Genomic DNA, 14,895 nt, shown 5'->3' on the forward strand with positions numbered 1-14,895 from the left:
CCTTCCCTGCCTCAAGTGACCTGAATTAATTTGGGGCTGATTAATGTGTCACAGAATATTTTTTTAGCTGGCACCTGCTTCCTTAGTGCTTCCTGATTAGTGATCTTTTGCACTTGCTAAGTGCTTTTATTGTTGCGAAATTAGTTACAACACCTGCCCTGCCCCAACTGACAATAATGAATTAGGGGCTGATTAATGGATTTGAACTTCCAGCCTGGCTCCTGCTTGTCTCCCTTAGCTGTAATTCAGGACCTTTGTGGCATATGTGTAACTATTCTGAGGTTCAGAGCTGGGTCACATAATAGTTGCAAGTAGGCAACTGAACTCTGGAGGGGCCCCTCAGGAAGCACTACAGGAAATGGCTACTAATGATAAGCCTGAACTTTTGAACCTGGTAAGTAGTTTCAGTTTTGCTAAGATCGTATTTCTGCAATTTAGCGCTTATTCGCGGGGCGCGAAGTTGTACTGGGAAGCCGCGAACTCACGCGAACAGTGCGAGCAAGCCATAAAATCCGCTGCTTGCGGATTTGCGGATTTTGCGGGAGATTCGCGAATCTCGCGGATTGCGAATTTACCGAAAATCCGCAAAATCCGCGAGCGAAACGGATTTTCCGCCCATGCTTAGAGCAAATTCCCTCCACACACCCCATCCCACCCACTGGGAGCTGTCTGGCACAACTCCCTCCACATCCCTGCCCAAAACCTCATTCACTAACCACCAGCTCCTACACCCTTGGACTACTTTAGCCACTAGCCTACCTCACCCATCACAACCTACTTGCCTCCACATCCCCTACCAGCCTTACCTCTACAACCCTGCCTCACCTCAGACACAGTCCACCTGACTCCCCTCAGTCACTACTCACCTGTACCAAAATGTATTGCTAGCCACCTCTCACTTGGTGGCTGGCTGCCACAGCTCTATCCCATATCAGTCACGACCCAGTTGCCACCACACCCCCTGCCACCACCTCAGTTACTACCCACCTGCTTCAACATCCCTGCCCACACCCCAGACACTGCCCACTCCAAGACCCTACCCTAGCAGCATCCTTTTAAATCTGCCACTGACATGACACTAAAATAAGTGGTGCAAGCATGCTTAAAACATAGGGCAGAAGACACACACATTCTTTCCAAGAACCGGAAGGTAGATGTCCATATAGGTTTATTATTTAGGAAAGTTGAGTATGTGATGAACAAAGACAACATGTTAGCAGATGCACAGTCCAGTTCTTTGAAGCACTTTTCATCTTCACACCCGCAGGCTTTAGAGTAGAGTTCTCGAATGCGTCCCTCTCGCTGCAAGAGGGAAGAAGAAGGCGGATTAGTTGGTTTTACCACTGCATTGCTTTTGACATTTGTATGGTGAAAAGATTTTACCAAAGTTCAAGTCACAGTATGGGCAGCAGCCGCAGGGCAAGCTCCCTTTATACACAGACAGTATAGTACAGCACCAGTACTGCAGACTTCCCTTGCGCATACCGAACAAGTACAACGGGTGCGATGGAAGTACATGCCTTCCTCCTGCCCACTGCACAGTAACAGCACAAGCAGCAGCAGGAGGCTCCCCTTACACAGAGGAGAGGCGTGCTACATCCAGGAGATCTGCACTTCACAAGAGGAGAGGAGGTAAAGTATGAGCAGCAGCATCCAAGCATCCATCACAGGCACAGAACAGTCTCAGTACAAGCAGCAGCTCTACACGCTTCTGTTAGACAGACAGACGACAGAGAGCGCAGGCAACATGTGCTATCTTCCCTAGCGCTCAAACAGATCAGTCACAGTACAAGCAGCATTTGTGCAAGCTTCTGTTAGACAGACAGACGACAGAGAGCACAGGCAACAGGGCTAGGTTTCCCTGCACTCACATAGATCAGTCACAGAACAAACAGCATTTGTGCAAGCTTCTGTTAGACAGAAGACAGAGAGCACAGGCAACATGTGCTATCTTCCCTAGCGCTCAAACAGATCAGTCACAGTACAAGCAGCATTTGTGCAAGCTTCTGTTAGACAGAAGACAGAGAGCACAGGCAACAGTGCTAGCTTCCCTTGCTTCACACAGAACAGTTATAGCACTATAAGTGACAGTGCACACCCCCACGCAAAGGCCAGTCACATCACAGGCAGCAGCACTGCAAGATTTCCTTGCTTTTGAGTATTTTCTAGATTGAATGTAGGATGACCTCAAAGCAGGTAAACAATATGACAAGACCTTGTGGAAAGTAGAAGGAATGTTAAAATGTAAAGGGAGAGAACAAAACCTGCAGAAAAGGGAGGATATGTTACAGCTGTTCAGTGTACAACAAAATATAACTAGCTATGGAATCGACAGGGAGATGGAAGGCTTTCTATACTTTAACGAGAACATTTAAGGTCATATTTACAAGGGCTTATCGCCATAGGAACATGGGTTTTTGCGATGTTCCTGTGGCGATAATTCCTTCACTTAATTTACAAGGCGGCATTAAACTACATTAAGTGGCTTAACACCACCTTGTAAATAAGGCCCCCTTCCCTGATACACTTTTGCGTGAAAGGGGCGGGTAATGGGCGTTGCTGTGGGCATTCCGCCGCAACACTAATTGATTTTGACGCCGCCCCCTCCTTACAAGGATGGTGTAAATATAGGGCAGCTCCAAAATTAAGACCAAGGAAAACTTGGTCTTAAAATGGCGAATTGAGGAAAAAAGTTTAATTTCTCCTCTTTTTTTGCTGTTTCTATGTGTGCTGCATTGTGCAGCACAATTAGAAGCAGCAAATACCCATGAATGATTTTTTATGTGCAGGAAGGTGTCCATTTGAAAAATGACGATTTGCAACTTCAATGTGTGCTGCACAATGCAGGACAGATAGGAGTTACAAATCACCATTAGTGATTGTTTATGTGCAGGAAGGAGCACCTTCCTGCACATAAACAATCATTCCCTCAATGCAGACACCCTTGCACTATGATGCAAGGGTGCCGGCGTTGGCGATAGGCAGCTGAGTTTAGTGCCAGCACTAGGGAAAACGCAGGGATGCGTTGTACCATTGTAAATAAGGCGCGTCCCTCCATTTTCAGAGCGTTAGCAATTTTTGCCTAGCGCCACGCTTCGCCATTAACTTGTTAATATGTCCCATAGACTCATGAACGCAGAGGGAAGCAAAGTATACATTTCCAGAAGGATCAGCATTGAGTTAGTACAGAGCTGAAAACTCATGCAAAATGTGAACACTGCTTTACAGATAAAACATAAGATAACATAATGTATATTATTAGCACCAAGTGACAATGCTGGGTTTACTGATATTATAACACTGAGGTATAAGGAAGGGACACTCCCTGGGTGCCTCCGGGTATTACAGTAGTCCCCACACCATCCCATAAATTACAAAGCAACATAAACTACATGAAGTGAGTCTCTTATGATGCACTTGTTTACTTACAGCAATACAGCATGTTGATCTTTGCGATGTCGGTTTCGGTGAACTGTCGAGATTGCCCAATAGGAGTATTAGGATCGGGCTTGGGCAAAATGGTGGGACTCCCATTGCGTGAGAAGGCAGTCCTGTAACAAGACACAAGTATGAGCAGATGCAACGCAATCTTCTACTATTGTGCCTTGTCAACTTAGAGGCAATGACCCCTCTGCGAACAATCTAAGTGAAAAGGCTGGTCATCTTGCAAATACATTACAAGAGTATTTGACAAGACTGCATGTTGAGGGCAGCATGTGAGCTGGAGTCAATGTTAGTTTCCATTAATCATGAACACCAATTGTGTTAAATCTTAAGAGCTAAGTACATCTCCATAAACTATAGCAAACTCATTGATTTCAAGATGGGGTACAGCCTTCTACATCCAGTAGCGAGGATGTCCAATAACCTGATCTCAGATATGTTAGCTTTAGACAGAACTTGATATCTCTTTGGTAAAGCATAATATTGACCACTCTTTCTAGTAGTCTTTCCCTTGATTTCGTCTTCGATTTACCTGAGCGAGATTGCATTTCCTGCACCATTTTCTGTGTCGCTTCAGGTGACAATGCAATAGTTTGTGACTCAACTGAATGGTTAAACGTCATAAATGTAGCTAATTAATTATCAGGTGGTCACCTGAGGTCAAACAAAATCAAGATTTTGAGAAAATAAACACAGAATGAGTTTTTAGCCCTGAGAGAAAATTCTATTTCTCAGTGTCCTTAGTACAGATGAATTTTAGAGGAATGTTTTCAGTGTTTTTTCTTGTCCTTAGAAGCCTGTGGGCTACACTGGGGATGTGGAATGATACAGGACACTATTCTCATTCGTTCACTGTTTACCCTTATACACGCTTTGTATAGCAGTTGCACCAGAGCAAAAGTGGCAGATACCCCAAGCCCGCTTTTTGTATAACCCAGTAGTGAGATTTAACAAGCTTGCTTTACATCTCATTACTATACTTTATCTGTGCTGCCTAGAAATGTTAGAATGACAGTGAATAATAGGTGTTTTGGTGTAGGCGTATCGGTGAAGGCATATGCAAGTGATATGGGAGTAGCTATCAGGGGCCATATTACACAAAGTGCTCCGGGGGTGCAGACGTGTGTGCAGCCCCTTCTGCAATACCAATAGCCCTGGAACTTATTGGTGCACATAAAGCGCCAGTGCTACCTTCAAGGGGCGTTCCCTCATTTGCATGGGGACGTGCCCCATGCAAATGACAGAATACCTTTAGCTCTACACCTGGGCTGTATTACAAACACGGGCACAGAGGCAAAGAAGCTGTCAGGAGGCGCACTGACAGTGCACCAACTAAAAGGTGGCACACTGGCAGTTTGCCCACTAAGAGCAGCTCTCTGGAGGAGCAAAAGGGGTCATATGCACCCCCAGATATCCCCTTGTAGGCGGGTGCAGTCATTTACTGCACCAGCCTACAAGGGGCTCTGCAATCCTCTTCAAAAGTACAGGCAGATGCCGCCTGTACTCTAAAAACACGGAGCGGCTTCAAAGCAGACACTCAGTTTTTCACTTAAATGTGCTGCCCCCAGGGCATCGCAAGTTCACGGCTGCCCTGGGAGCAGCACGTTCATCATAATACAGTGCTTTTTTTTATTGCGCTAGGGGCACCTTTTAAAAGGTACACCCAGCGCACTGAAGGAAAATGCCCTGCATGTATAATGCGGCCCCTGGTGCCATATCCAACCCAAGATTCCCAAGATCCGATAAATCATTTGTGCAGTATTTCATGATTCAAAACCCGCTGTTCTCTGTTAAGCAATGGCATCTTGAATTTAGTTTCACAAAACTTACCTCGAGTAGTGCATAATTGAAGCATAGTCATAACGTGTGCCAAGATTATTGGTGTTCACCTTCTCAAAATTATTTCCCATGCCTAAGAAAAAATAATTACAAGCAATCATTGATCGTGTTATTAAAATACGAGTTGATAAAGTTTCAAGTTCAGTTTCCCATAATATCACGACAAATAGTAAATTAAGGTACTAATAAGAAGTGTGCTCACACAATGCATATAGTAAGGAATGAGACAAGGAAAGCTGGATGAGGAGGCCTCTCGTTCTCAAGACAACTGAAGAATTCTCTGAAGCAACTGAAGGTCCTGTGCAATTAGGAGTAACCCTTAGTCCTCTTAATATGGAAGAACATTGGAGGCACAGAGAGAACAAGGTACCTGTTTGTATTGTGGGTGCCATCTTTCCGTGAACATCTTAATCATCTTCAGGAGCAGCTTGTGTTTGGGAAAAGAGGTGGGCGGGGTGGTGGGATGGATGGGGGATGGAGACAAATAAAACAACATACCTGCTGCCCTCCACAATCGCACTTATCTGCTTCACTCCTCTCCACTGCAAGCAGGCACAGGTTCCTAGAATTTCCTGTGGCCAATCTTGAAGCTGCTCACATGAGAGCAGCTTCAGGATTGGCCTGAGCCCTGATGATTTGCGCTCCCAGACAGACTGGGAGCCCGTGCTTTCTCCAACCCGGCAATGCAACTGGGGTTGGAGAGAGCTTCACTGCACATGTGGAATTGGCCAGTCTGAGATGGCCGGCCATACCCACATGCCCAGTGAAGGCAGTGCCCACCACTCCCCGTCAAGCCTGTCATCACCCTGGCACCGCCCCAAGACTCGGCACAAGAAAAAATGAAAGAATAATAAAATGGGCTTTAAACCCGTTTTATTATCGTTTTATTTTTCACGTTTCTCAGAGTGCTGGCGAGGAGAGCATCGCTCCTTCGCCATAGCGGAGGCGCCGCGGCATCTTTCTGCCAGGTGCTGTTTTATTTTTGGCATCCTGGCCAGTGTCTCTCAGAAATTCTGGAGAGCAACAGTGTGGTGTCTGAAGAGGGTCACCCTTAGCCCCCTTCCACCTTAAAGAAGGAAAGAACACTCCTGGATCAGGAAGAATTCTTGAAGAAAGGAAGGAAGAAAAGAAAGAATATTCTGACTGAAACCAAACTCAACAATAATAGTGACTGAGGCGCTGATCCTGAAACCGATAGTGTCTCTCCGTAGCACAGTAAATGCCGAAACAAGAAAAAGAAGTTAGTAATACAGATCAGTGTTCATGGTTTATCAGCAAGCTTCATAGATTTAAAGACAAAAAAATATTTCTTGTGAGAATGACGTAGCAATCAGGAAATGTGGACTTCACTGCCCACAAGCCCCAGCCCATGAGAAGGAAGGGCCACTGGGCCACACAGCATCACGCTATATAAGTGCTCTGGTTTCCCCACGGTGCAGGACGCACCCGGGCGAAGACAGGGCCAAGAGTGGACCTGTCTGCACACATCCACGCCGACCAAGACCTGGGCTGGTCCCCCACTCGTTGGCCCTAGGATTCCTGACTGACTTCCCTTTTAAGATATTTCGGAACCCCTTTCTTGCACATACGATCAGTGGTCTAGTGGGGTGTTTCCATTTCCTATTTGATTGATTTCCCACTCATTTTGGTGCTCATGTTTTACTCTCCGCACTTTTTATCACTTGGCCTAGGAGTCTGTTTGACTGCAGGTGGTGTCATGGGAAAGCGCAAAGTCCCCAGCTCAAAGGCGAGTGTAGAATCGCATGGCATCATTTTTGACACCTTTTTAGACCCGTGCAGTGGGTGTTATCAGGCAAGAAATCGACTTAGCTGAAAGGAACCCATCCTTGGATACAGGAGGTTTGACTCTTTCTCTGACTTCTGCCATCTGTTGTATCGATTTCCCTTGACCGGCGGTAGCTTGGGTGAGTCTAACGCCATCAGCGAGGGGCAGACCGCTGCGCCGGTACGGTATGGCTCAAAAAGGGCATCGGCAGTCCAGCTGCCAAGCATAAAAGTGCTCTCTCAATGTACCATTTCAGATGCGTCAACCAACGTCAGTCTTAGATAATACAGGTAATCAAAATACTCAAAATTTGGAGCTTTGAAGTTCAAAGATATTTTTAATTATTGTTTCAGTCTCCTAGGTGAGAGAATTGTGTACCTAGAATCAATGATTTACTTATTTGTAAACCCAGTCAAACATCAGAGACTCTCAATCCACTTGATGGTTTGCAGTCAGCATCAAGGATTCCGAAAACTAAGCCAATTACTGACCCTAACTGTGCTTCAGATTCCCTTGCTTTGCCACCAAAACCCACCCCAATAGCTTCGCCACAGAGCCATCCACCATTTTGTAACAGTGGCTCAGCATTGTGTGCACCAAACCATCTTAATCATGTTTCCACTGGCACTACTGGCTCCAACAACTCTGCTAATGTTTCCTGTATGAACCTTCATCCTGAAAGCGGTCCATTCATTGTGGTTCTGACAAATGTCCCAAAATGAGCTGCCAAAATGTCTGAATCCATTTTTGAGTTAAAAAACAAAGTTTGCCGCTGGCTTACAAGGCACACTCATTTAAGTGTCTGGGATTATAAAGATAACTTGTGCGCAAAGTTGATTAGATTGGGCCATTTACAAAGTCATTTCATGGCGACTGCGTACTTTTCAATTTCAGATACCCCAACTTAGCTAGATCAGTACTTTCATCACATATGTCTAGGGCTGAGGAGGAAGAGGCCATAGATATTTTGCATCCTGGCTTTTTATAGACATTTAATACACAAGGAGGCTATTATTAATCGTGTGTCTCAAACTTCTTATTCTGCCCAATTAAACACCTGAATTTCTTGCAACAACCGATATAAACCACTAAATGACCGCAATGACATGAATTGATGTCCAAGGTCATCGGAAACCTCAGCTAAAGCTTTTTGTCCAGTTGGTCAACCCAGCATTCATGCTAAAATCCTGCCTCCAAGGAGTGTGTCAACAGATACTCATGCCACCCTGGCTTTACCTCATTGTACGCTCCATCCGGCCGTTGAAGCATCTAGCGCTCCTGCTCCATCTAGTCTGTCCATGGATAGTTTGGGAGTTCCTTTAAAGCGGACCAGTTGGACCATTGCTTGCTTTAAGGCTAAAATGGGGGATCAGGATTGGCTTGCCATGCAGAAGTTTTATTTTATTTTGCTGCAAGAAACCTGGTTATTGGACACATTTACTTGGGATGGCTTTCAAAGCTTTTATGTTTCTGTAATTAGATCAGAAAAGGGCAGTGCCAGGGGTGGCTTGTTAACCATTGTCCATAACTCCACAGATTATGTCATTATCCCCATGCATTTTAACCATACTCATATTCAAATCTTATGGGTGTTTTGGTCTGCTAAGATTAACTTTTTCATTGTAAATTTCTATAATGCTGTTTCCACACTTGATAAGGGCTGTAACATTGATACCCTGTTTTCTGCTTTACAATGACTACAAGACAGGACCATTCCTGTGTTAGGTGGCTTAAATGTTATTATCGGGGGCACTTTAACCCTAAATTAGGTCATAGCATAACAGTCTATCACCCATTGATGTACCAAGTGGGATCCTTGATATGTAATCCTGATCGTAGGGGTGAACAACTTCTCTTTTCTGATTACATTTGGCCTTTTCAATGCCAATGAACACATTGGTGATGTCCATAACCAGGTTCTCACCTTTATTTGGTGGGGCAGAGGACTGATTATTTATTATTTCTTTGCCTCCCCCTCTGTAGGTGAATTTACGCATTCTGTTAACATCTCGCCAAGCTTGTATAGCGATCACAATCATATTGAACTCACCATCCTGCTCCCTATTACCACTAAACCTGTCACTGTTGATGGCCCGTGACACCTAACTGTGATCACCTGCTAAGGTTAAGATGGCGCAAGGTGAACATTGATGTACTATTGGTTACAGTGGTGCATTCAAACTCGGTTCTGTTCTTGAATTACCTTCTATCATCACATCAGACTAGCAAGATGGCAGTGGATGCCTTTGTGTCACTGAACACCAAACTTAAAACTTGCCCCCTGCGTCCAGCAAAAGTGTATACAAAATCCAACCCTGGGTGGTTCATGTATAATCGTAAGGAGGCCGACAAGAGGCTTTGAGATGCACTAAATTGCACACCAAAGTGATATTCCCTTAATAGCCATGCCAAGGTCAGAATATAAATCTGTCATTAAATTACGCAAGCATGCAGCTAAAAACATGCAATGGGACCACTTGATAGAGTCACAACAAATTAAAGACACCACATGCTTTTGGAGACTCGTCAATCCGCCATGCGCTTTGGAGGAAGGGACTAAGGGTTTAAGATCCAACATCAGTGTTGATCATAGGTTGCACAATTTAAAACAAGTTATACATATTCGGGTTCCCCGCCTCCTGTTTCTCCAAATATCAGCCTGTTTTCCCCTTGAAAATTAGGTTTACTCTAGGTGAGGTTTTACAGGTAATTAATGTCAGCCCTACACAGAAAACCCTATATCCAATGTATTTCTCTGTGACTTGTATAAGATGAACTCTGATGTGTGGGTCCCTATTCTTACCAATGTTTTATATTGTTCTGTTGTTAGCAGCCTTTCCAGCTCTTGGCTTACTGCTGTAATTGTCCATTTTTAAAAAAGGGATCTAGAAAGAACCCACGCTGTTACTGACCAATTTCCATCTTAGATTCCGCAGTCAAAATCATAGGGTGAATTGTGTTGAGCAGGATTGAGAAATGGGTTGAGAATGGTAATGTCATCTCGCCCATCCAATGCGGATTTAGAGCAGGCCTTGGCACCATTGAACAGAGTCTCAACTAATATTTAATTATAAACAAATATACGACTGCCAAAGCGGGGGAGATATACCTCTCCTTTATGGATTTGAGTAGTGTCTTCAATAGAGTGAATCGTAGTAAGATGTGGAGGGTTCTGCGAGAGCTGGGGTTCGATCAAGACTAATTGATTTCCTGAGGGCTCTACAGTGGGGGATGAATGCCTCAGTAAGGTTTGGATCATGTGGGGGAATGCACTGATTTTTTCAATTTAAAAAAGGGGTGTGCAACATGATTGTGTCCTTGCACCCATTTTATTTTTGCTTTACATTAATGGAATAAATGCCTGTTTGGAAATCAAAGGAAAATATTTACCAAAGGTAAACTCTGTTACTGTCCCAGCTATGCTTTATGCTGATGATGCCATCTTGCTCTCTCGCACCCCAAATGGCCTGGGAGCTTTAGTTGATAGTTTTGTCAAACTTATGGACTACCTATATCTTGCTCTGTTATGTTATATTATATTGATTTGTATAGTGCACTAATCACCTGAGAGGGTATCCAGGCACTTGGGCAGGTGTGTATGTTTGTGATTACCAAGGAGCTTATATGAAGAGCAAGGTCCTCAGCTTCCTGTGAACCTCAGGAAGTGAGGAGGAGGCTCTTATGTGTTGAGGGAGGTTATTGCAAGTCTTCGGTGCTATGAAGGAGAATGAGCGACTTCCCGTTTTGCTTTTGTGTGACAGGAAGGTGAGCGAGTGAGAGTAAGGCAGAGCATATGTGTTTGGTGGGTTAGTGAAAGTGTATGCGTCTGTTCAGATAATCTGGTCCTGTGTTGTGTAGGGCTTTGTATGTGTGCATGAGAAGTTTGAATTGGCTTGTGAGCGGGGATCCAGTTTTGCATCCTGAAGTAAATTGTGATGTGGGTGCGGTGTGGGATGCTGAGGATGAGTATTGCAGAGGTGTTCTGGATGGGCTGAAGTCTATGTAGGCATTGTTTGGCGATTTCAACGTAGAGAGGGTTGTCGTGCTTGCTTAACAGTCTCTCTGGTGTTCTGAGGCAATCATTTGAAGATTTTTCGCAGCATGCGAAGGATGTGGAAGCAGGAAGTGCCCACTGCTTTGAATTGAGCTGTCATGTTGAGCTTGTTGTCTCGGATGATCCCCAGATTTTTTGCATCATTTGAGGGTGTGGGTGTTGGCCTTGAAGCAAACATTACAGAAAATGTTTATGGGGTGTGGGGCCAAAACACCAAAAATAGGGCCCGTCCGCATAAAGGGGCACTCTATTGATAAGGGCAGCAGTTTCCCTTATGTAGCCATAGTTTTTGATTCTTTTTCCACAAGGTTGGCATGTGCTCCGCATAGATGCCAACATTATAAACAAGTGGTGGGAGCACTTTTTGACTTTGCCAGAAGAGTGGGAGACAAGCCAGTCATGCCCCTCTTAGAACAGGTAGGCATTTACTGTCATTAACTTCAAATGTATGAGGCCAGGGTCTGGGGGTATACGAATGTCTCTAATCTGCGAGCTGAAGAAAAATTATTCTTAGGCAATTGTTAGGCCTCCCCTGACTGACCCCTCATTTCTTTTTGCATGAGGAAGTTGGTATGCTAAATGTGGAGAATATTATTAAAGTGGTACCCTTACTACGCTGGGTCTTGTATGGCCCAATAAACATACTCGTATAAATAGAGCTATGATTTTAGATTGGTTGGCATGTGATAAAGGTGATACAATACAATGGATGAAGTATATTAAGTCCTCTGTAAAAGCAATAAGGAAAGCTGATTTGTTAACACCTCCCCACCTGTTGTATAAGACAGATATTATTCGAGTTAAGAAACAGTTTTTATCATTTTGTATGGCCTCCTGGGAACAAGTGGAACTGGGTAAACAAATGCTGCAGGAGTACGTTATTGTTAAAACTTTTCAGAAATTGGAACAGTTTTTAACATGGACTTAGAACTTTTGGGAAAGGCGACTGTTGCTCAAATTTTGGCAATGGACCATCAGATCTTACCGTTGTTACCTGACTGGTCAATTTAATACGACCAATATTTTAATTTGTCTATGAGATAAGTCCTCAGCACAAATGTTAGCACACTTTCTCGTTTTACAAGCCACTGAAAAGGACGTTTGTCAAGCCTGTTCTTAAATTATTTGGCTGTTGCCAGTATAAACCAGCCCTGCACTTCCTACCCTTTCTCCCAAATCAATTCCTGTGCTTTATTGTTGGATGTTTTTTAAAGATGGCAATCCAAAAGCATAATTAGATGATTTTCTGATTTAATTTTAATTTTCTTAAAAAGTCAATGTTCTTTTCTCTTTTGTAGGTTTCAAAATCTGATGATGTTTTTAATTATTCATTACTTAATTGTTATAAGTGGATGTGAGGCAGCTTTTTTCTCACTATCTCTGACAGGCCACTGTTCTTTCAGCAGTTTCTTGACTTATCGGTCACCTGGGCCTGACGCCTCTTTTACCAAGGCCTTATTAGACATCATCCTGTCATGTGCTCTGTGGCATTTAAATCTCCTAATTTTGGAAGGTCCCAACCCACACTTTGATGATTTGGCCTGCCATACAGCCACAAGCCTCATGGAGGACTTAGGAGACCCAACAACTAGTGCAGGACCCCACTCACATCAGGGGCATATTCTTGACCCCATCTTTGCTAATTCGGGACAGAGTCTCTTTTAAAGCACTCTGTATTGCGCATAGGATACTGAAACAGAGGGGCCCAAGATATCTGCATCCTCTGATTCAAGCCTATACCCCCCCCAGACTCCTCAGGTCTTGTGGGGCGGGCCTGACAGTGATCCCTAGAGTTAACAGCATGCGCTTGGGGGGCAGTTCTTTTCGACTCCTGGCAACCAAACTCAGGAATTTTATGCCATTGGACCTGAAACTAGAACCATCAGAAGTGAGGTTCCGTAAAAATCTCAAAACCTGGCTATTTAGGCAAAGAATGTAGGATTGACTGGTCCCTCAGATTAACTTGACTTTACACGACAACTGATCTTAGTGCCGTATCTCAAGTATCCAAGGAAGAAAGCACATGTATATATACATATATATATATATATATATATATATATATATATATATATATATATACATATATATATATATATATATATACATATATATATATATATATATATATATATATATATATATATATATATATATATATATATATATATATATATATATATATATCCCAGCTCGCAAATTTCCTTTTATCCTTCAGGAAAGAAATGGGGACTTGTTTAGACAGACATCCGGGACCGCGATGGGTACCTGCTTCGCCCCCAGCTACGCGAACTTGTTCGTGGGCTGGTGGGAGGAGCAGGTAGCCTGGTCTAGGGTGAACCAAGAATGGACTGACAAGATAGTGGCTTGGTACAGATATATCGATGATCTGTTTTTAATCTGGGAGGGTACCACAGCTGAAGCTAAGGAATATATAGGAATTTTAAACAACAATGAAGTTAATCTTCATTTCTCGGGAGAAATCAGTACCACTGCAGTCAGTTATCTAGACCTGAAAGTATCTGTCAAGGATGGGAAGATAAATACCTCCTTGTACAGAAAACCCACTGCTGGGAATAGTATTCAGCACGCGGACAGCGGGCACCCTCAAAAGCTCAAGGACAGTATCCCCTATGGGGAGTTTTTGAGGCTAAAAAGGAACTGTTCGAATGAGGAAGACTATGACATAGCTCTGAAAGGGAGTATAGAACGCTTTCAGGCAAGAGGATACATGACAACACTATTAGAGAGTACACGAAGAAAAGTTCAAAATCTCAAAAGAGAAGATCTGTTAAAGAAAAAAGAGAAGACTACAAAAGACACAGGTAAATTCAGAATGATCACCACTTTCTCCAAGGAGTCCAACACTATAAGGAATATTCTGAGGAGAAACTGGCATATACTTAAAACAGATGCCGTTATTGCTTCAGATATTCCTATCCATCCCCTAGTGACCTTTAGAAAAGCTCATTCCCTTAAAGACAACTTGGTGTCCAGTCATCTAGATAAGTCCCCATCCAAAACCCAAAACACCCTCACGGAAATGAAAGGATTCTTTCCCTGCGGGAAATGCAAAGCCTGTGTAGTAAGCAAAAGAGTAAGATCATATAAGATAGAGGGCATGAAGCAAAACAAACAGATTAACAAATTCATGACCTGCCAAACCAGCTTTGCAGTATATTGTCTTGTGTGCCCCTGCGTACTAAAGTACGTGGGAAGCACCATCAATATGGTTAAATTGAGGATATTGGAGCACTTGCGGGCTATAAAAAATAAGGACTTCAGCTATCCTGTAGCACGACACTTCTCTATCAAACACAATAGCAATAGGGACCTGTTGCAGTATTATTGTTTGGATTATTTACCATCAAATATTAGAGGGGGAGATCGTTTGCTTAAGCTGAGGAGGCTGGAGTCACGTTACATTATTGATCTGGGAACCAAGATACCGAAAGGGCTGAACAGTGGGGAGGAGTTGGCCATCCATTTGAATAAATGAAACACTGTGATACCTGAGAATGATCTGTGAGGCACTGTCCGCAACTATTTCGCTTTTTAACATGTCGCTCGAGCCGATACACGGCATAATTCTAAGTGGGTAATACAGGACCAGCAGCCTTTGTAGAAGGCTGCATTGCCGATCCACGGCTAAATTATAACTCCATGAATATCATTTAAATTGATGAACTGTGTTAATGTTGAAATGTAACATAACTGTAGTTTCAAACCGATGTCCTACACTGGGTTCTGTTGTGAAATCATATAATTGTTA

At 43.5% G+C, this 14,895-nt stretch overlaps 1 protein-coding gene across 1 annotated transcript in view; it reads right to left on the reverse strand.

The window, feature by feature from the left end:
* Positions 1 to 1,151: 1,151 nt before the first annotated feature.
* LOC147712837 (hatching enzyme 1.2-like) overlaps positions 1,152 to 14,895 on the reverse strand; it is a 43,954-nt gene continuing 30,210 nt past the window's right edge. The window contains exons 7-9 of the mRNA XM_086923507.1: positions 5,275 to 5,356; positions 3,430 to 3,551; positions 1,152 to 1,302 (exon numbers count right to left, since the gene is read on the reverse strand). Coding sequence (XP_086779633.1) covers positions 1,271 to 1,302; positions 3,430 to 3,551; positions 5,275 to 5,356 — 236 coding nt within the window. The 3' untranslated portion in view covers positions 1,152 to 1,270. The remainder of the gene's footprint in view (positions 1,303 to 3,429; positions 3,552 to 5,274; positions 5,357 to 14,895) is intronic.

Source organism: Lissotriton vulgaris, chromosome 5, assembly GCF_964263255.1.
Source record: "Lissotriton vulgaris chromosome 5, aLisVul1.2, whole genome shotgun sequence".
NCBI classification, from domain to species: Eukaryota; Metazoa; Chordata; class Amphibia; order Caudata; family Salamandridae; genus Lissotriton; species Lissotriton vulgaris.